General features: G+C 35.3%; 1 protein-coding gene across 1 annotated transcript in view; it reads right to left on the bottom strand.

Moving 5' to 3' along the window:
* LOC137389846 (A disintegrin and metalloproteinase with thrombospondin motifs 9-like) overlaps positions 1-23,936 on the bottom strand; it is a 62,205-nt gene that overhangs the window by 12,795 nt on the left and 25,474 nt on the right. The window contains exons 13-30 of the mRNA XM_068075983.1: positions 22,568-22,704; positions 21,161-21,550; positions 20,161-20,287; positions 17,193-17,319; positions 15,841-16,042; positions 13,486-13,650; positions 11,768-11,958; positions 11,063-11,207; positions 10,312-10,539; positions 9,169-9,342; positions 6,168-6,431; positions 5,569-5,727; positions 4,946-5,116; positions 3,915-4,088; positions 3,246-3,416; positions 2,311-2,478; positions 1,461-1,631; positions 560-730 (exon numbers count right to left, since the gene is read on the bottom strand). Of these exons, the coding sequence (XP_067932084.1) occupies positions 560-730; positions 1,461-1,631; positions 2,311-2,478; positions 3,246-3,416; positions 3,915-4,088; positions 4,946-5,116; positions 5,569-5,727; positions 6,168-6,431; positions 9,169-9,342; positions 10,312-10,539; positions 11,063-11,207; positions 11,768-11,958; positions 13,486-13,650; positions 15,841-16,042; positions 17,193-17,319; positions 20,161-20,287; positions 21,161-21,550; positions 22,568-22,704 (3,335 nt within the window). The remainder of the gene's footprint in view (positions 1-559; positions 731-1,460; positions 1,632-2,310; positions 2,479-3,245; positions 3,417-3,914; positions 4,089-4,945; positions 5,117-5,568; positions 5,728-6,167; positions 6,432-9,168; positions 9,343-10,311; positions 10,540-11,062; positions 11,208-11,767; positions 11,959-13,485; positions 13,651-15,840; positions 16,043-17,192; positions 17,320-20,160; positions 20,288-21,160; positions 21,551-22,567; positions 22,705-23,936) is intronic.

Here is a 23,936-nt window from a genome sequence, read left to right on the forward strand (position 1 = left end):
GAGTTCTTACCTTCGAGACAGGCGTAGTGACCAACGACGGTGTGAGAGAGACTTGACAGCAATGCATTTGTTACACTAGACTTTTTGCAATGCATAACATAAACTTTGATGTTGACTTGAAAGAATTTAGCTCACTAAACACGCGCTTAAAGCTAAGTTTTAGTCTTTTACTAAGCTTAACTTTAATTTTGTCATAACTTTTTATTCTCTGTTTCCAGCTTGACACTTTTTGCATCGGTTTCGCTATAACTTTTAGCCGACCTTATTAAAACTTTTTTTAAAGTGAAAAAAACTACAAGTAAAACCATTTGATGTTATTCTCAAAAGAAACCTCTCACATACTTGGCTATTTAATGGTCTCATTAAATTTTGGCTCATATCTCAAAGGTTTCTCGTATCTCGAGGCAGTAACTTACTCGAAAGTTTGCCCGTTTCTTGATTTTCTCGTATGTCGGGGCACTCATATCTCGAGGTATGACTGTATATTCAGTGTAATTGGCAACAAATATTTTGGCAGAGAATTTTAGCAAATTGTTGATGTCTATAAAGGTCTACTTACTTCGCTCCAATCTTCTGCCTCCCAATGTGAGCAGTCCTTGCAAGGCCTTGTAGATGGAGGCTTTGTTAGCGAGTCACACTGGCTGGAAGGCACTTGTTGCTGGTTGTCAGCTGACAAACATCTCACAGTTCGTGTCTGTACTGATGTTGACATATTGCATTGCCCTGAGCACTGCAAAGAGATCACACAATTTTTTAAGAAACAGGCTTAATGATTCAGTGCATATTACACAAAAAAATTTATTACTTTATTGTTTGCAATTAACCATTTCACAAAGATATTAATAAAAATAAGTTGCCGCTTTACTTGAGTGGAGACAATTAACACCCTCGATGTCATACACATGACTTTTAGTGAAAGCCCCTTGAATGTAATTTAAAATGAGATGAAATAGTTGACCATTAAAATATACCTTAGGTTAACAAAAATTCAATTACTATTTACTCCACTAAACGGCCTTCAAAGTTGGTTTAATCAAGATTGCCTGTTTTACAAAAGTAGTTTCTGGAAAGATGCCAAACTAGTGTTTGTAAACATATTACATCAATTATCTTTATTTTTTTCACTATTCTTTAAATCGCTCAAAAAAATCTTTAACTTTATTGATGTCTAAGGATTTCAATGACGCATTCTGGGAAGTAAATATCTAAAATAATAGGAAAATTTAAATTTCACCCAAAATTTGAAAATTGAGTCATTGCGTCTCAACTATTTTAGCCATTGCTGTAGATTTGTAATACACCAGTGAACGCTGATCCTTTGAAATTTTGAATAGTTAGTCTGGTTTTGACATTTGTAAATACTATGTTTATTGTGCATACGTTCAATACATATTGATGCCTTCACCAGCACCAGAATATGTTTCCTGGTGTTAGTAAAGTCTAGGAGAGAAGTTATTTACCTTGCCCCAAGCATATACTTTCCATGTCGGACATGGGTCAGCCTGACATACCGTCATCTCTGCTGGTTTCTCACCACCATCACACAAGTTATCAGATACAACTGTATGTAAGGTTTTGTTATAGCACTCTACAAGCCTCATTTGCTGTCCGTAACCGCAACTCACTGAGCACTACAACCAAATACACGTAACTTACAATGCCAACCAGTTCGGGAGTTGTCTTATTAAAAGCAGTATAAGCAACTCCATGTATAGTGTAATTTGAATTGCAGTGTGATGATAAAATCAGTCAAGTTGCTATTTAAGTGGTTGGAATATTTTGATTGTGCAATAAAAATAAACTTAAATCAGATATTAAATACTTTTAAAAAACTCAAGTTGTTGCTATTTGGCTAGTGATTGATTAAAATGCTAGTCTATAAATTTGTAAACTTTGCAGGTCATTTTATAAAATTTTTTGTTCACTCATTTAGATTTTAAATTAAGACTGATTGAAATTACACCGAAAGTAATAATTAATCAATAGTTATTAGGGCAACTTGAAAGCTGTTCAATAAGTAGCCAGTTGTAGCTATTTAGTAAGTATTTATGGTGCCGGATATATTGCAAACACTTATGAAACAACATTTTATACCTTTCATCAGTATTTTTTGTACAGAATTTTGTTTTTCATTATTTGATTTTTAGAGTATTTTTAAAAATAATATCTTTTAATGTAAAATTTCATCGATTTTGTTCCATATGCTTCCTTTTTTTATCTAAATCGCTGCTTGCATAAAATCATCAGCAAAATAGTTGATTGATTTTCAGATATCTTATCTTTTCAGATAGATGTAAAGATGATTGATACCTGATCCCATGGAGATACCTTCCACTCTGGGCATTCACCGTTTTTACATTCCTTTGTTATAGAAGGAGGTGGCCATAAAGCGCAGTTCAACTCTTGTACATCTGTGCCATTCCTAGCACGACAAGTCCGCTCCCGAGTTTGTTCCCCTTTTCCACACTTGGAGGAACACTAAAGTAAATTCGAGTTGTCTGTCAATAATCAAGCAAACTGTAGAAATTCGTATATAGCAAAGCAGTCTCAGCAACCCAATCTACCATATTGCAAAACTCTGAGCTTGTAATCTTGCTGGAAACAGTGGCATTGAAAAAATGATATAGGCGGTAATTGAATCTTTCTAAAATATTGCGTTGTATGGGATTTAAACTTGTGTCACTCAGTTTGCTATACTCTACCAACTAAATCGACCACTTTCAAATATGTAGAATAATGTCGATTGTAATAAGAATGATGTTCCGTGACGTTGAAAAGTTGTCGAGTGCAGGAAGAGTTATAAGACCAGACTCACTATGACTTATTTACTGTGAAAGGCAGGTCAAGGGTCAATGGGCAATTTTAGAACTTTCATTTTTTGATCGATCTGATTAGCAACTCAAAAGTCCGTCTTTGCATGCATTAAGGACAATTGTACTCAATTATTGATTGTTGCCGTGAAACAATTTGTACCGTATAAAAAATGAAATAAATGCTGAGCATTGCTGCATTTCATACTAGTTAATATATTATATAGTATATTATATTTCATATTTTCTATATTACTGTTTATTATTATATCACTGCTAGTGCTCCATATTACTGTTTACTACCAATAACATTTTGCTATTAGGTATGATTAATAACTTTCCATCAGACCACAAGGTAGAAAGGTTTAGCTACACATTTAAAGGATGTAATTTTTACAATTTCAAAATAACCAATTACAGCACCAGTCAACTCACCTCTGACCAATCAGAAACATGCCACTGAAACCTGCATTTTTCTTGCTCACAACTCATGCTTGTAGCAGGTTTCGATAAATGGGAGCATTCGGTCTCGGATAGAGGGTTATTTGTTGAGACACTGCACCAGACATCCCGCAATTGAATCCCTTCATCACAAGGGCCAACGCACTGTAAATAATAAAGCAGCATAAATGCCTAATATTGTTGGAAAGACATATTGTAATACATGTATGTATCAAAACAATTTAATCATTCAATAAAATGTTTTCAGCTCAATTTAAGGGTTTAGAATAATGTTGGATTTGATCATCTGGGAAGATTTCCCTTTTGCTATTCTAACAGGATTATGGCACCAAAATAATAAGATACAAAGCAAAAAATATAATATATGTACCAATGAGTTAAACTAGCAATGTGGCCAGTATAAAGTCATCATATAATGCACAGAAAGTGCTCGATGATATTACAGTTAGTGGTTGTGTTCCCTTCCCTTACTAACTTGGCTTTCTTCAACTGATAGCAAACAGGAAATGCTAACCTCAAAGCAAGCTGTTCAATTTACATATATCTTTACCTTCAAAATTCATCATTTGTTTATTTTCAGTTATTTTTGTGATGATCAACTGTGGTGGACTAACCAAGGATACAATGAAATTTACTACTGACCTCACTCCATTCAGAAAAGTGCCAACTAGGGCAGTCTCCTTGAGCACACGCCTCAACACTTGCCGGTTTAGTAAATGAAGGACAGATATCACCGTTGAGGGAGAGAGAGATATTGGCGCTGTCTACGCATCTGACATCCCTTGTCATTTTTCCGGCTCCACAAGAAACAGAGCACTGTAGATAATCATAGCAAAGCTGTAGTTAAGATATCTCAGCGAGTTGAGATATGACAAATCCAGGACAATCCGTGGCATCTGAATGTTTTATAGATACTTGCATAAAGGCAAATCTCAGAATTCACAGCAAAAACGTCTAACAGCAAGCAGCATAGTAAGAATTCATCTTTTTAGTTACCAAAAGTGATTGACAACTTGTTAACTAGGCAAGTTTGCATGTGACAGATTTAAAGTACCGGACAAGATGATAGGCTGTTTTTATGAATTCAAACCATTCTTGTGTCACCAATAAGTTTTAGTGATACATTTAGTGATGGATTAGCTAGGACTTCTCAGCTAATGATTAGATAGCGTTAGTGAAGAGTTTTTATCTCAAAAGGTAGACAACTATTATTTCATTTAAACGTGTAAAAATGGCAGTCAGTATGAATTAAATGTTTCTTAGGATGCATTTAAAGTTACTTTTTATGCAAACGGAATAGCATATAGTGTTAGCGGATGATACTAATTTTAACTGAGCTGTATGAATATTCTGCATACTTGAAATCCTTCACCTAAGAATGAAGATATTCTTATCCTGATACATCAGGTACTGTTGTCCTGATACATCAGGTATTGTTATATTGACACACCAGGTATTTTGAGGCTGATGTTTTACCATTGAGTGCTGCAACCAATTATCCTTGCTTTGCAAGACTATAATGGCAAAACTTTGTTCCATATTGCCAAACTTTCAAAATTTTGCATATTTTACAGTTGCTGAAATCAAAGATTAGCTAGGAGGATAGGCAATTTTGTAACAATTATTTATATAGCCGCACAATGACATGAGTATTTGTCTATCCAATAACTAACTTGGCTCCAGGATGTAAAGTTCCATTGTGGACTTCCACATGGTTGGAGAGAGCACAGCTGTTTGTTTTGAGGGGCGGGTTCTCCGCATAACTCGGCGTCGCCAGATGTCCCATCCGAGAGCTGACAGACGACCATACGCTCCTGTATACTGTAGCCACAGCTTGATGAACACTGTAGACATACAAGTTTATAGGTTTGGTAAAGGATCAAATTTTTCAAAGTTCCATAAAAGTGACTTGCAAGAAACTAACTGTAAAGTTGGAACCAGCAAGAGCATACGTCTTGTTATGCTCCTGACATTGTCAACATGTAGTGGTAGTAATAGTCCTGTCTTGTAGTAGTATTAATAGCAGCAGCAGTAGTAGTAGTACTATGAGTAATACTAATATAGTAACAGTGGTAGTACTAGTAGTAGTAGTAATAGTACTAGTAGTAACAGTAGTAGAAGTAATAGTAGCAGTAGTACTAGTAGTAATGAAATAACAGTAGTAGTATAGTATACTATAGTAGTAGTATACTATACTAGTAGTAATAGGTATCGGTCAAACCTAAGTATATGCCAAGCTTACTTGTGTGGCCAACAGACAACTGATCTGAGTGAAAAGCACAGAAGATAAATTCACCTTGGTCCAACCACCTGTCCTCCATGTTGGACAGGATTGAGTATTGCACTCCTCCCTTCTAATCGGTTGAGTATTCTTTGGACAACCTGTGCTCTTACTGTACTCAAAGTAGCATTCTACTGCTCTGCGTCTCAACCCTCCATCACAGCTCTTGGAGCACTAATGAGAGAAAAACCACACAGTAAGCAATATTATAAAAAACAACACATTTTTACACAGAGCAATGGCTAAACTCTGTTGAAAATGCATGCAATAGTAAAATGCTATGCACTTTGGGCAGGTTTCTAAAATTTGGTGGCACTGTAACATAGGACATAATTTATGAGGAAAATCACAACCAAATTACGGTAAAAATCCTTTAAACAACCAAATGTTAAAACAAACACTATGGTAAAACAACCAAATGGTAAAACAAACACTATGGTAAAACAAACACTATGGTAAAACAAACACTATGGTAAAACAAACACTATGGTAAAACAAACACTATGGTAAAACAAACACTATGGTAAAACAAAACGTGAAAAATAATGCAATAGATATTTATTAAATTATTTACTGGTCATTACTAAAATGGACTTGACCAGATGGCTGCTCACCTCAGTCCATGGGCCAGTTCTCCAGTATCGTCTCTGATGTTCCTTAATCGGCTCTGCCGTAGTACTTGTACTACGTACTACTGAAATGCTAGCGGTTGTCGTTGGAATGTCGACCAGCGAAGTAGCACATTCTACTAAATTACACAGATTTTCAGTAGCAGGCATTAACTTTATATCACAATCCGCTGGCACCCCGTACTCTCCGCTCGGAAGTCGACATCCGACTCTTCGATATTTAGTCCCTTCACCACAAGTGGCGCTGCACTACAACCCGAGAATCCGTATGATTTAAGGCTTCACATTTACTTGAAGTATTTGTATTAGATTGTTGCAAAGTGTACCAACATATAGATGTAAAGACAGAACGGTAAGTTGGCAGAAATGATGTACAGGGTTTGCTTCTTTAATTACAATCAAACCTTAGCTACTTCATTCTAAGATCTGCTTTTTAATAAGTATTACTATTAAATGTTAAATATTAAAGTTAACATTTAACTATATGTTGTTAACTATTAACCCTTTAACACTAATTAAAGTTATACTAATATTAAATTATCAAATGATTGAATATTCTCATAAAAACACAATATATTGTTTTATTGCTTTCACAAACCAAAAACCTACATGAGCTTTCCAATAAAGACTGCAGGTTATTTATGTCTAGCATTAAAACAAATACACTATATAAAAATATAATAATGTATCAAATAAAAAATTGATTAAATGTAACAAACTAAATTAATAAAAAAATAATATTGATTGATAAAAAGAGCTTTTTATTACTGCCTTAGAGATACATGAGCAGAAGTATTAGGCCAAGTGATGTATAGATTCAGAGATACAGTATAAGGGGTAATAGAGACATGCAATGTAATTTATTATAACTTAGACTAGGTAATACTGTATATAAATCATCTTAGTTTATTTATTTTATTTTTTAGTTTTAATGTCCTTCACTTATGAAACTACAATGCTTTAAAAATTTTTGAAAGCCATTTATTTAAAATAATTTTAAGCCAAAACTAATATACTGACTTTAATTTTGCATGGAATAAAGAAAATTGCGTAAAAAGGCGATAATAAGAAAAAGTTTGACTGTAGTGAACTTTCTAGAAAATTCTTCAAGAGTTTATTAGCATTTACTTTTGTCAGAACATAATCAATGAAATGATTGGTAATTGATAATTGTAATGTTACAAGTCTGAAGAGTTACCTGCTCAACCACATCTTCTACGCGCAAAAGAATGCATACACACTTTCCTTGTTGACTTCACAGGCATGAGACCGGAAGACACCAGAAATTTGAATATCTTTCACTCTCCCAATATCTATGCGCAAGCTCAATACTGAGTTGAAGAGAAGACAAGTTGATGACTCATATAATGATGATGTCACAACATCTTAAGTAGTTAATCTTAGGAGCAAATTCTTTTCATTACCGACGTAGTTCGATAAACAAATGTTTCCATTAATCCATGAAAAACTGTTTGTTACTCTGTAAGAATTATACCTACCCCTGATTGCTTATGGTTTAAAATCTTCATAGTTTAATGAATTCTCTCTTTTTACAGTCACATGCAAGTACTGAACACACAAATAACAACTAAAAGTGGGCAGTGCCATCCAGATGTGATTATAAAATATAAATCAGTAGAGGAACAAATCCATATTATTATTTGTAACAAGCTTGATTTAAATGGGTTGAATGGTTTGTTGCTGTAGAAAATTTTTATTTTTTCATTAAAACTCATTATAATGCTTTGACTGTACCAGAAATGCAGTACGGGAGACAGCAGACCATGCTGCCAAGTAAGGGAGGCAGCAAACCATGCTGCCATCTCATATAATCCCAATATGGGTTCTTGATGAAATTTGAAAAGAACATTACACAAACTTTAGGTATTACAATTTTCCAGACAGTCTTTAGTGAGAGAGATTGTGGAAATTGTAAGGAAGCAAACCCTCACAACTTCTCAATAACACTTTTTATAAAAGCGTTTAAAAATATGCAGATGTTTGGTTTATAATGTTGCAATATAACAAAGCAAGGATATATACATAGTAATATATACAAGATATATAATAAATGATGTAAAAGTATCTAGGATCAGTTTGACATGGAAGGCTGATGTTAAGTTGTCCTTGATCCTCCATCATTACAAATTGATGCTTTGTTTGTAATAATTGTAAGTGATGTAAAACCAAACACGTATTAAGCAAAATTTCCTGTCAATGTAAAACGTTCAAAGAAACTTAGGAGCAAATATTTTCTCTCATATTTCTTAAGCTTATATAATCATGTAAAGTCAAAAGGTAAGTATTTTTCAACATTTATCCCGTTCATGTTGAATTCAAAGTTGTGTCTATTTCACTTATCTCATGAACAAAAACTAAAGTTAAATTTGAAGACAGCATTAATTGCATTTCATGTTGTTCGATCACACCAAACCATGACTAGTCAATGCTTACGACAGCACTATCAACATATTTTGTATTAGAATACTCTATTTTACAAAACATGACATTGAATTAAAAATATTATTTTCAGCCATGGTAGCACATTGCTACGAAAGGTAGCGATTGTCGCCTTTTATTCCACTGCGGCTACAAAGACTATCTCATCTTAAAGGTTGTTCTCACCCAGCCTTTTTATAAATGAACTCAATTACTATACCAATTAATAAACCAATAGCTTTGCTACTCCTTGGTTGTGACAATGGTTAGACACTGCTGCAGCTGAATATGTTGGAGTTGTCCACTTCAAATAGGGAATCCAGCATACTGATGCTGAAGCTAGCGAGTCACTTGCCTAATATAATTTCAGAAAAACCTGCTCCCTGTATTTTGTGTCTTATTTGTTTTAATACTGATTTAAAAGTGATGTAAAAAATAATAATTAATAACTAAAAAATGTTTTAAAAGTAATACTCATAAACAATGTGCCATAGCACCTCTAGTGTTTTCATATAATATCTAGCGCTAGTCTATGGCACAGACCAACCTGGCTCCAGTTTCCGTGTCTCCAAACGCCACAGGCTTCAAGCTTACACTCTTGTTCATTAAGAGGTTTGCTTTGTGATTGACAGTATCCATCAGACACAATCACATCTGAGCTGGATACAAGACTGCATCGAACATAGCGCTGACGCACCCCTTGGCCACAAGTCGCGGAACACTGTACATAGCAAGAAAAGACCTAAACATCTTTAAATCACAATAAAAGCAAAAATTTACTGTTGATTATTTAAGATTAGAAGCTTCCTTGACCTAGTTTGTAAACCAGTATAAAACACTGCCTCCTATGTATGTATATTTGACCTTGAGAACTTCCGGTTGAAATATTTCTGATGACGAGATATTTGAAACTGTCTTTATTTTAAGCTAAACTGTTTTAGTACCATTAAGCTAGTTCCAGCCTCCCAAGATATAACGTAAGAACTTTATTTGCACGCCATTGTGCTCTATTTTTCAACTCTTCTCCAATAGTGGAGTTCTATTAGAGGTGGCGCTCAAATAAGGGTGGCGTTCAAATAAAGGTTTTATGGTATATAGAATAAGTAAAACAAATTGTGCCCAGATGAATTCATGCTACAACTTTGTTCTTGTTTGTTCAAGTATCAGGGAAATACATAATCTTTTTAGGTTTCTATATAAATACCGCTGGAGTAAATAATCATCTTAAGGATATTTACCTATGTAAAGCTAATAAAAACTGCTCAACACGAAGTGTTGAACTAAATATAAAATTAGTTTGCACTTGGCTTTTAGCTTCTGTCAGTTTCAAGGAAGCCGTCTATTCTTTCAACAGAATTCAAGTACTACATCCTTGAAACTGACAAGGTAAGTACAAACAATTAAACTATAGTATTTTATATACACACATACATGCCGAACCATTTTGTTACTAACCCGCTGTCCCAACAAAATACATTATTCATGAAATGTCTTATAATATGTACACGTATATGCATTATTATCTAAGTCAAATCTCAGTAAATGGACCCTTAACATCAAAAGAAGCCATTCTATTTGAAAAAAGTTTGAATAGAAAAAAATATTACAACATACAATTACCGCAAAGTATTCCCTTCTCTAAAAAGTAAGATATTATTTGGAAAAGCGCAAATAATCACGCTAAACTCACCATTGTCCATCCCCCAAATCTCCAAACATATTTCGTTTTAGACTGTCGATCGAGAGAAGTGAACACTCGGTGAACGTTCTTTATACAAGGTTCAGCTGCCGAACAACTCGTGCTTTCTCCAGGCTTGAGATTCATCTGACAGAGACTAACAGTCGTGACAAGGTCTCTGTGATCTCTACACTCAACGGTGCGACGCTTAACACCATTTTCTCCGCAAGTTACGGAACACTAAACGGCACAAGATAAAACTAAAACACATAGTAAACTACAGACAAGTATTTAAATATTAGCTAAATCATAGTAAACCACAAACGTATATGTTAGCTAACAAAATATACATGTTGGATTGAATAAAAGGTTTCAATCATGCACAGTATCCTAGAAATTATTTTAAAAACTAATTCAGAGACGTTTTATGTAGCCTACACTTAACATAATCATCAGCAAGGAGTGGGAATCAGCTGTAGCCTGTACTACCAGCATTAGTTACAGTAGTAATTATTGTATTGCAACATAATCAGAGGTCAACATGAGAGTGGAACAATGCTGCCGGTAAGATGACTCCGCTGCCTCTTGCGCAATATCAAACCATTCGGCCCTTAATCTTGTAGGTACTTTATATTATTGGCATTAGCGATCAACAACAATATGGTGTTTTCCATTACACGCCAAAATAAAAGTTTTAATCTCCCACAGCTCTGGTGGTTACCAACTCTTTGTTTCTGACGAGGAGTAACTATACTGTACTTACCTCAGACCAATTAGAAGCTACCCAGCCAGGGCAAGCAGCGTCCATTGTACAGTTAGATACCTCTATTGGTCGTCTTTCATTTGGGCAATATTCATCACTTAACTCGTTTCCATTTGTTCCTTGCTTACACACCACCTCTCGATACCTGCATTTAAAGTAATACCGCTAGTGGAAATTCTGGTTTAGTTTAGAAAGTTCTGGTTTCAAATCCTACGGCATTTTTAGAATATCAATACATTTTTATGCTAAAAACTTGCTTGTATAGAATAGTGTTTCCTGAGAAAATCACAAGTCTGAATCATCAGGTTTGTAGTGAAAAAATAGTCAAACGTGTAATTGAGATCGGGAAGGGGGGGGGGGGGGCGCTTCATTTCTCATAGTAATTCGTTTTCAAAAATGGCATTAAGTAACAACCTATTTTAATAAAAACTTGCAAGACAATTAATGATGTGTCAGCTACGCACATCAGCATAACTTCATATCAATAAATGAAGTTAGAAAGAAGCATTTACGTAGGCTAACGGGTCTGCAATATTGAAATTATAAGATGACTAGGAAAAGGTGTCATCACTACCTGTTGAGAACCATAAAGTACTAAAAGATCAAAGACGTACAAAATGGAGCACTCTATGACCTATTGGTTCAGTCATTAAAAACCAATCAAACTTTCTACACAGTAAAAGAAGGGCGGACATTTCAACTCACTTCAAGCCTGCACCACATGTGACTGAACAATCAGTCCAATCCGATTTCTGCCAACTTGGACACGGGCCATGTTGGCATGGTTGGCTTGTTGGAGGTGGATTGCTACCGCATGAGCTGAGATCTACCTCCTCTTCACCACTCAAGCATACAACGCTTCTCGTCCTCGTCCCAAGGCCACACGAAACTGAGCACTACAATTTGAGAGCTACAGTTAACAGCTGGCTTTAAAGATTATATATATATATATAGACTTCCTTTGGGCAGTTTATAATCATCTTCATAAAAAAATGTTTTATATATGGTAAAACTAAAAATGAATAGATAAATAAAAAGAAATTTTCACCTGGAGTCGTAAACACAAAAACAAAAACTTATACAATAAAGGCTTGACACTACTAAGCTTAAGTATACACTGACGCTTATTATCTATTTTCTATATACATTGTATATACATGTATATATATTTCAATGTTGATGGGTCATTAAAGCTATAGTAATTAAAGTCTTGGAATAAAGAAACCATATTGCAGAAGATTTGATCTCGGACCCTCCAGTTCCCCAGTGCGACGCCTTACTAATTCAGCCACACAAGCTTGACAGATTCCAAGGCAATATATGTCGCTATATGGGAGCAAATACACAACGGCTTTCCGTTACTACGCAGGGTGATGGAGGAACATCGAGAGAAGCTGATAGCTCTTATTAGTAAGCGTACTCAAATTATCCATTGGCAATGTGCCAGGCTAATAGCGAGTGGCAGGAAACTCTCACTACCTCTCATTGTTTATAAGCTGATTTTTACTACCCGGGCAACGCCGGGTAGCACAGCTAGTATTGCTATATTATGAGAAAGGATACAAACTATGGTGTAGTCAAAAACTCTATCTGAAATTTTAGGCATAAAATGAGCAAATACACTTGCCTCATAGGGTTGCCTCTTACCATTGATATGCATGGAAGAGTGAAAGTCGGCCTTTTCAACTAAGTTTATCAAGTTCATCAAGTTCCTTTAATTAAAGGTAACTAATAATTTTTAACATTTTCTTTCAGTGCTTCTAAAAAATTTTCAAAATATCCAAAATTTATAAAACGGTAAGCCTGTTCTAAATCAAAACCGATCAAAGAATTAATACTTGTTAAAAATAATACTTACAAGAAGCTGACTTATAGGTGGCATACAATACAATATCACATCATATCAGATGTTACATTAAAACAAACCAAAATGGCCATTGACAAAAAACGGTCATGTCTAAAAGCGTTTATCAAATCTAATGTGCATAATCAGAACATTTGGTATACGGAAAGACCACCCACCTTTACAAAATACAGTCAAACCTCTGTTCATGACAGTCTTAACAAGAATTTTCCCACATCAAACAATCAAACTCCAAAAAATTTTTCTTCTATACACAAATTATTAATATATTACTTTCAATGTAAAATGTATTACTAGCAAAGGCAACAAGACTTGTAATAACTATAAAAAACAATGAAAACATTTATAAGCCAAGTTAGTTTAAAATTCACAATGATTTAACAGAGAGGTTTGACTGTACAGCTATTATGTGTGGTCTGCTTCCTATTCAGCCTGCTTTAGATTAAACTGTGCCCTTAGTCCCATCAGCTGATGACCGAGTGATTCATCTCATCCCACTGTCAATCTTATGATTATACAATTGGAAAAAGGAAGAGATATTATCAAGGCCTCGACTTGCCTGGCTCCAATCTCCTAATTCGTAGCTGGCGCAATCTTCTGTGTTACATCTTCGGCTAATCAGCCTTTGTTGTTTGTTACAAGCAAAGTCGACAATCTGTCGGCCATTTCTCAAGGCGCAAACAGCTTCTCTCGTCTGCGTTCCACCTCCACACGGAGCAGTGCACTATAAACAACATTATATCAATTTTACAGTTAAGAAATCTCCAAGGCTTTTGTTTTTCCTATAGGCTTACACTATTTTTCAAGTCACCCTGCGGCGTTACAATTGCGCATTTATACCTCATTCGGTTACGTAAGCGCATTGTGATAGGAAAAAATTCTGCAGACAGTTTCCGGAATAAAACTGATGTGAAAATATGCAGTTATTCAAAAACTAGGATTATGTTGTATTGTTTGCTACAGAGATATGAGTATCGATGTCAATAATGCAGACAAGCCATTTGTTACATAACCGCTGCTAGTCCAGGCAGCAGCAATCGAGGCAAAAAACATCAAACCGTAAAGGTCACATGTCACAATTAAACAATGTCAGGCATTTTCATTGTGGCTGAGAGGACTAAAAACATTTATAAATGTAGGTTAGCGTTTCCCTGTTCTCATGAGATTTTCAACATGTTTTCAATTCCACGAAGGCTGGTCTATACATGAAATAATCACAGTATCAAGTATCAGTAGAACTTGACAGTTTGTTAAAAGACATAGTCTACTAGACATCACCTGCCGCATACATGCCTTTGACACCTCAAGGCAGTGCTTGCATCTAGATTGGTCAGTATGACGTGATAGCTTATTTGCTCATAAAATTCGACCAACTGTTTGAAGGTATTGTGAAAATCAAATACTATGAAAATTTTGAATAGTCAAAGACAACTGGTACAAAAAATTATAACAACATACACGTTTTAACCCTAAGCTTCTTGTTCATTTATGCCCTTCTTCTTCTAGGCCTTGTTCTAGGCTTCACTCATGGCCTTTTTATGAATGGTTATACAAATCTCGGTATTAATACAAAACAAAAAAAACAATTCTGTTCCAATCGGTCATAACAGCTGAACTTGGTTAACTACAGCTTAGCTTGTGAGTCCAAGACAATAGAATCATATAATATATCATCATAACAATATCATAATAATATCATAGAATCATATAAAGTCGGGTGAGTGTTTGAAATTTGCCAGATGTTTGGTCTAAACTTTACCTTAATGTTGCGAAACTTTAATTCCTTCACTAAGGTTCTGTCTTATAAATAAAGCAGCACAGGGGAAGCAGTGCTGTCTAGAGCAGCGACAGACGGCAGTAGTGGCAGCAAATGAGACAAATTGCGAGAATGTTATAGCAGCCATACGCAATCATGCCAAAAATAATATTTTAGTAAAAGGTTTTATGTAAATGAAATTTAGTGTTCAAGCGCTGTCGTAACCCACTCAGCTTGTGCAGCCAACAATAATAATTAGACTTCACAAAAGAAATTATTTTATTATGACTTGTTTCTTATTTTATTGACAAATAAAGTTGAACCCAAACATTTTTGGAAAATAATATAAAAAAGATAATTTATCATGTGCTTTTGTGTAGATTGAAAACTGTAACTTTTGCTACTTTAGACCATTGACACCCCGGAGTTGGCTTATCCTTCATCTTTTGCATAGATTATAGTTTAAGTGATCGCGATCTGTACTCTCATAGAACACCATATATATCTTCCAAGTAGGCTTAAACTGAGTAACTAATCTAACAGGAAGTAGTCTGGTCTAAACAGTTAGTAAAGTTGCCTCAATTTTGAAAAAAAATAGGTTTTAAGGATCTCATTAGAAAAAACTACAATAAAGTTGAAAATTTGAATAAGTAAGGAGCATCTGTACCTACCTACATCTTTACCACACACTAGAATTGCGTAAAGCACTACATGTAGGTATATAAACACTAATTTCCTTAGAACTGTTTTGAAGCAACATCCACTGTCAAAGCTGGAGTAGTCTAAGCATCGTTAGGCTGTTTTTCCCTTTAAATTTCAGTGATTTTTCTACACCCAGCTCACTACCTGACAAATGGGCTCTGCATCTCGATTAGCCAAGTTATTGTGCACACGGAGCCTTCATCAATGATTTTTGATGGTGTATTTCTTAGCAATTGTCTTACTTGATGAGAAAACAAATATCAATTAAAAAATGACCAACACAGTATTACGGAGACAATCTCCAAATTATATGTACTATCTGTGGCGCTGTAACACTCTTGGAATATATCATATGGCATGCCTGTGCATATACCACACACCCTAGGTGTATGTGGTGCTACCTTAGAGCATGTCTCCGCTACTATCTCTACCAACATGTTTAATAAATGAACTTACTGGGCTCCATGCTGAAAATCTCCACGCGGTAGGAGCACAAGTGCCAGTACAAGCTTCGATGTTACTTGGCTTCGGGCTTGAACATTTCTCATCTTCAACCGTCTCCGTTCCAAGAGCTGATTGCTTGACGCATGACACCGTCCGCTTAATAAAACCTCTTCCACAGTTTGCTGAGCAGTCTTCTATCGTATCAACTTTCCATCTACTCAAAATGCATCCTTGATGCGATCATACATGTATATAAGTGGTAAGTAAATTTATAGTAATGTATTAGATAAAAAGGTTTTAGTTGAAACAGCATAAAATATCATGAATGGCCATAGACCTATTAACTATGCTATATAGTATAGTTAATAGGTCTATGTGAATGACATCGATCTTGAGGTCAATGTCATTTTATTACTATGTACTATGTAGGGGAGTTAATTGGTATAAAAACCATAAATAACAAATGCCTTGAGTGTATCAGTAATAAGAAAAAAGCTTTAAAAAAATTGATTCGCAATATTTACAATGAGAATAGCTTTATCTTATTCGCACAGCAAAATTTATTATTGGCTCATGCCTTGTAAGGTATCTTGTTAATTAGTGATGTACCGAAAATCATACTTTGTAAGAATATGGAGTATCCATCTGTTATTCTCCTGCAACTGTCAGGAACTAGGCTCATTTCTAATGCATTGCTTACATAAGGTACTTAAAAAAAATTCTGTCATCGAATGGCAAATGCAATAACCATTTACTCAGCCCTAAGCATAACCATAAACTGTAGAGTTATCTGCTACTTGCCATTTTCAGCCATATGTGTCGTTAGGCTACCAAAGCTTAAAAACATTCAAATATTAACCATAATCTCACACCCTAGTTTTCAATGACGCGCTTATCCACTGCGAGCGAAATCTACTCAACTGAGTTATTGCGAACCCTTGTGTACTCCAATCACCATAACCATTCACAAAATTCTCCTACATTGTTAGGGGTACGAAGCTGAAATTTGACGCCTCACAAGTACCCCAATTGGGTATCGCCTACGCGTAGGGAATCAAAAAACACCTTTAATCTACACAACATCCTGGCACAAGGCCAAAACCTAAGTTTTGGGTACTATATTTATCAGGTTTCAACTATAGGTCGACTACCATTGCTCTCACAGTGCTTAGTATCTACCATAAAAATAACAGCATTGTTGCTTTTTCAAAAATCATAAGCTCCATGAAAGCTAGAGTGCCAGAATATACTCATGTAGCCCTGATTCCTCCCAAATTGATGCATCGGAAGGGTCCAGATAGGTAACAGCCTCCATATTGCCACCACTAATCTACGACTCATACATGGAAGAAATACCAACAGACCTGATGTCACACTGTAAGTTGCACCACTCTTGTTTGACTGTAGGTTTAGGCTTGTCTTGGCAGTGGGTCTCATTCACCCGTAGATTATCTTGTTCTCTCATGCATAGCAGCTTCTGAGACCGCTTCCCTGCGTAAAAACAAAAACTGATATTTAGTTACCGGAACAGATAGTATTTCACAGAGGTGCTAAAACAAAAGAAGCACAAACCATGAAAAACTAATTATCTCCACCTCCTACAAGTACCATTGAAGTATCAAAGTATTAGGTACTGCCTGATGTGAGCCAGTCAACTCTCCCATGTCTAGCTTGTCACATATAACTATCATGTACATATGTACTCTTTATCAGCTGATTCTGTCATTAGAATGGCTGTCTATAGTATGACATAGCTATTGGCTTATAAATCATTTATCATTATATTACATGTTTAGCTCTCTTAAGTCTGGCTCACACTAGACACCTTGTAATACATGCCACCACTAGACACCTTGTAATACATGCCACCACATTTGCATGATGCAGCTTCTATGCCAATCCTCAAACACAAGTTCTGTCGGTTTTGTGTATGAACAGTAACCAGCTTTATATTCTTCTTGTTTAACAAAGTTTTCATTTTAGTAGATGTACAGCCGAACCTCAACTTGTTTTTTATATACAATGTAATATGTGAGCAAACTTCTGTCTTGACATACAAAGTAAGTTCCAACATATGGCATCAAATTTTTTTTTAATATTACAGGTTTTAATCAAACGAAAAACTGAAAGTGGCATTAAAAACAAAACATATTAGGAATAGAAATATGTAAATTAAGTTAATTTAGAATATTTCTTGAGCAGAAATATATTTCTGTCTTAGATTAAGTAATGTGCATATTTCGATTACTCCACATACATACTTACTTGCATACATTAAATGTATGCCAAGCTCACTTTTCCATTCACATGTCTCCATGTTAAGGTAACAATAAAAACCTTTTATAGCCAATTATTACTTTTCTTTTATTAATTTATTTTTTACATGCACCTAAATTTTAGTTGTTACATTTCGTTTTTTACAAATTTGTATAATGTATGTTTTATTGGTTTATTTACCAACTTACAGTGTTTATAGTTGTTTCAAACATGGAATGAATTAAACAAAATACGATACATTCTCGTAAAAGTAGTTACTCCAACATACGATGGTTTCAACATATGTACAACCTAAATATCGAAATGAATTAACTTTGCATGTCAAGATTTGATTGTATTGCGGTAAAGATTGGCTCCCTGCTGAGAATATTATTGGCTATAACTTAACATCTACTTAAGATTAATAGCATTATATATAAATATATAGCTAACAGACTAAAATGAGATTTAAAACTAAAGTTAAAAAAATTATTATTATTCTTATCTAGTATTTATTTTTATAAACAAAAAAAACTTATCATTTTGGGTGATTAAAATTTAAAGGACTATCAAAATTGTTCAACTGTTTTTGAAGAAAAGAAGCAAGATAGAGAGATGGAGAAATGGAATGTTTAAAATAAGAAAAATCTGTGGTTTGGGAGAGAAAGTGTGAAGGCAAGCAATATAGAAGAAAGCAACATCAAAACCAAAAACAAAGACATCAGGTGGAACTACGAGAAGATCATTTGTAAGTGGAAGAAATAATAATATTTTTGGTATGTAATGTACTTGAAGAGTCGTAAAGTTGTTTTTATTATTTTATGATGGCTCTGCAAAGAGGTAAATTTCCGCGTCAATGAGACACCATTCTTACATGTAACTAGTGTGAAGATAGACTCAGCAGACAAAGATATTAATACACGTATGGAACTATTTGTACAACAATTTTCAGTTTCAGGATGGATAAGTGAGTTTAAACAGGGAGTATCAAGATATAGATGCATGTATAAGTCTATGTAGATAAAGGTCTGTGTCAGTTAAAGAATGGGAGCCTAGGAGTACACGAGTATAGATGTACGTGTGTCAAGGAGTATGGAAGTCTATGAGTCTGAGAATATGGATATTCATACACATGAAGGTAATTAAAAGTTTATCAACAGTTTGACATAGTCTACTAGACATCACCTGCCGCATACATGCCTTTGACACCTCAAGGCAGTGCTTGCATCTAGATTGGTCAGTATGACGTGATAGCTTATTTGCTCATAAAATTCGATCAACTGTTTGAGGGAATTATGAAGATCAAATAAAAAGACAACTGGTACAAAAAATTATAGCAATGTACAGATTTTAAGCCTAAGTTTCTTGTTCATTTATGCCCTTCTTGTTCTAGGCCTTGTTCTAGGCTTTACTCATGGCCTTTTTTATTAATGGTTATACAAACCTCGGTATTAATACAAAACAAAAAAAACAATTCTGTTCTAATCGGTCATAACAGCTAAACTCGGTTAACTACAGCTTAGCTCGTGAGTCTAAGGCAATAGAATCATATATAATATATCATAATAACAATATCATAATAATATTATAGAATCATATAAAGTCGGGTGAGTGTTTGAAATTTGCTAGATGTTTGGTCTAAACTTTACCTTAATGTTGCGAAACCTTTGTTCTTTCACTAAGGTTCTGTCTTATAAATAAAGCAGCACAGGGGTAGAAGTTTTAACAAACATGACAAAGTTTGAAGATGATGTGGTAGCTGTGAGCATAGATATGAACACTGTTTGAGTGTTTTAAAAATGGAAAATCAATCATGGCTTCAACTGAGTTTTTAAATATTAGAAGTTACTACGACAGGTAGTAGTAGCCATAGAGAACCACATTGCTCGTTGAACAATATTTTGCCTGATTTTTTCCAGATAGTAAATCACTAGTAGCAAAGAGAACTGATCGGAGAGAGCATTGTCGAATAGAACAAAGGAAGTGGTGGAAAGCCAGGATTACCCACTTCCTGGCAGGGTTTGGTACTTGAGAGAGAGTAAATCACTTGCAGATAAATGCGCAACGAATAATCACCTCTGCATTCGCTGTCACAATTTGTCCATGAGTTGTTGATGGCCCATTGAAAAGAAACTTCTCCCTCTATGGGCAGCACATACTTATAGTGGACATTGGCTGGCTGGAGAGACCCAACCGATAGTACCTGCATAAAGCACAGAACTTCATGCATAAATTTGGCCCAAGTAGCTGTGATACCGACAATTTTGCATTAAATTGCTGCATATCTATTGGATTGGTAACAAACATTCACTATAAAAGCACCGACAAGCCTTGCCACATCCCACAACCGTGGGTAATCTGAGAATGAATTGCTCTACCCATAAAATAATATGAGACAACATTTTATTATGATTATTTCACTCGAAAGGCCATAAACTGTGTAAAATTACTGCAGCTTTGAAACGTATTTGCATTCTAACTCTCAAAAAATCTTGTCAAGTAAATATAATAACTGATGCCAGTGCTAGAGCTTAGTAATGGTTGATTAGCTTGGTATTTGTATAAGTCTCCGAGACGAACCTCTGATTACCATAAGGCTTCACAGATCGTTTCTTATTTCATGTCTTTAAATTAGACGCATAATAATTTTCATATTTGTGCTCAAAGCTGTCACTCTATTTCCTTCATATTTGTATATTGTGAATACTGTAAATATATTTTGCTAATCCCCGCTTTGTCATCGTGTGTCAGTTACTCTGCGAAAATGCTATGAGTTTTCACATTTTTGCCTGATTTCATCCAAACTTTACACTCATGTAGTCCATCCCTTCTGCCAGAAGGCATGGTGCACATGCCTTTGAGCCTTTTACTAGATCGCTAAAAATATTTGGTTTCAAAATTCCGTCTGGCTCCTGAGACACACCTGCGGGCTGAACGAAAGAAATCTTGGGCATTACCAGACTAGACATTGCCTACCATGACTAGACGCATTCAATGTGCAATTGAAACACTTTACTTAGCATCTTGAGCTAATATTTGTACAGCATACATTAAATAGAGAGTTGTATCCCCTTACCTCCACAGTTAACGGCTCCGCGATGAAGTCATTAATTATTATAGTCTCAGCTTCCTGTTCTGAGCCACTAAACTCTATTCTCGCCCCATTTTTCAGTTCAACTTCCAGGTTATACATCATGACAATGTAGTTGCCGTTGAAGAGATATTCTCCTTTGCTATCTTTAATCGCTAAATAGTTTTCATCGATCTGGCCGACCGTCTGCAGGATCTCTATTGATGATGCATTTATCGGCAGCGTTGTAACTTTATTATAACCATAGGTCATGGCCTCATGAGTATAAGCCTGTTCAGAGACTGTAGTCATTCGGCATGTAGAGTTATCTCCTCCGCACACTCCGCAAATGTCATTAGTTAACCCAGAGCCAAGCCTATTATCGCAACCTGCCGGCTGAAACACATCAAACGCCAACAATTAGATAACAAAGTTTTATATTTCAATCAATGATACATAAAAGCTTGTTCGGGGTAGACTTAGAATAAAACTAGTAATAGACTGAGAGTCTACGTCATATATTATCTTTTTTTTAAAGTTTTCATGCAAGTACATTGTATATCAAAACAAAAGTCTCTACAACTTTTAGACTTGAAAACAAATATATGAGAAGAGATTTATAGCTGTTTTCACCAGGCGATTAATATTGATTTATCTATCTATATATATAACGAAGCGTTTGTTGGTCTTTTGGTCTGTTGAATGTCGTATGTCCAGTTTTAGCGATAAAGTTACGATAAAGGGACGAAAAAAAGATCCTTTTCATTGGAATTGAACTCATAGACACACCGGTTTTGCAGACAGGCGTGGCAACCACCATGTCACGCAGCCACCTTTCCATAACATGGAATAATTGTGGACATACTTATTACACCTGTCAACCTTTAATGGTGCATGGGACTGCCAGTGTATTAGAAGAAACATATGTGCCTAAACTTCCCAAAATGCTATAAATAGATGTACAGCGTAAACTTAATTAAACTTATAGCACACATAAAAATAAACAAACGCCTTCATTTGAAAGTTCCAATGGTAAATGTTGTTTAAGTTGATTACTTGTACAGGGTCGAGCATTCATCTAGTATATCTATACGTGTATATATACATATGTATATATATATGCACATGTACATATATATTCAGGTATACATATTTAGACACGTGTATATATATTTACATGTATATGTATACACATGCATACATATACACATACATGTATGATTAATTTATCAATCTGACGGAATAAAACCAGAGTTCACAAGATAAAACAACAACAAAATAACCCGCTAAGAATTACACACACAGAAAGCAATATCAATGAAGTCCTCTGTATATATATTTTAAGAACAGATTTGCAATATAATACAAACATTAAACTCTGTTGAGCTGTTGAGTTTGTATCACTCTGCTCACCTCACACCTTCCAGCTACACAGATATCCAGTCCGTGTTTGATACACTTTGTACCATCTTCTACCTGATTATTCATCTTATAATAGTTTGGTTGAATTCCACTGACCGAACAGTACAGCTTGCACTTCTCCCTCTCATCTGAAGCATCAAAACTAAACACACTAGTTACAATTAAAACTAAAAAAAATAAACTCTAGAATGAATTAAAGAAACAGAAAAAACGAATGCTTCTGGGACAAAATTTGGTCCAATAAGTCTGAGAAAAAGTGTTTTTCTTGCTCTATTAATTATCTCGCTGTGCTCAATGGTCTAATAACCCCAACTACTAATAACTGCTACGAAGAAAGCATTCCGACTGCTATAGGATCTACGAAGGCATCTCAACAGACTATTCAGAGAAGCCATGTTTAACTGATAACTATTTTATATGTGCTTCTGTGGCGTGCCTGGTCGTCTGTAGGAACTCAAGCTATGGAGGCCTGATCGGCATTAGGAGGTCTTGCCTCAAGTACAAGGACCTATAGGAACCTGAGTTTGGATTTGAATTACTGTATAGCCTATATATACTTATAGATATACATACTTATATATATATACTTATACATATATATATATATGTATAAAAAGCTGGCAAGTTTAAAAATTAAGCGAGGCATCTATCGAGGTGACTCCTTATCACCGCTGCTCTTCTGCATATGCCTAAACCCTCTAAGCAATATGCTGGAGAAGACTCTATATGGGTACCAGGTTAAGAGTGGCACCAAGATAAACCACCTCTTCTACATGGATGACATCAAGCTGTACGCTAACAAAGAAAGGGACATTGATTCGCTAAAACACCTCCCTCAGGTATACAGCAAGGACATCGGAATGACCTTCGGTATTGAGAAATGTGGAAGGCTAATTCTTAAGAAAGACCATTCTATGCTCACAGATGGCCTAAGAATGCCAAATGGTACCATCAAAGATATAGAAGAAGGGTACAAGTACTTGGGGATTATGCAAAGCAACATCAACCACGAAGCCGAAGTACGTCACAAAGCCATTACTGAATACAAGAAACGCCTTCGGCAGGTCCTACGGAGCCAGCTCAATGCCAGGAACCAAGTCATGGCAATAAATACCTATGCACTGCCAGTAATAAGATATCCAGCAGGCATAATAAAGTGGACTGAGGAAGCCATCAAGAAAACAGATATAGCAACTCATAAACTACTGACCATGCATGGAGCACTCCACCCAAAATCTGATACTACTAGATTGTATCTCGATAGGAAAGATGGCGGTAGGGGAATCAAAAGTGTACAGCAGACAGTGAAAGTGAAAAAGCAAAGCATCAAAGCCTATGCAGCCTCCATGGCCACTTCAGA

This window comes from Watersipora subatra, chromosome 3, assembly GCF_963576615.1.
Source record: "Watersipora subatra chromosome 3, tzWatSuba1.1, whole genome shotgun sequence".
In the NCBI taxonomy this organism is placed as follows: domain Eukaryota; kingdom Metazoa; phylum Bryozoa; class Gymnolaemata; order Cheilostomatida; family Watersiporidae; genus Watersipora; species Watersipora subatra.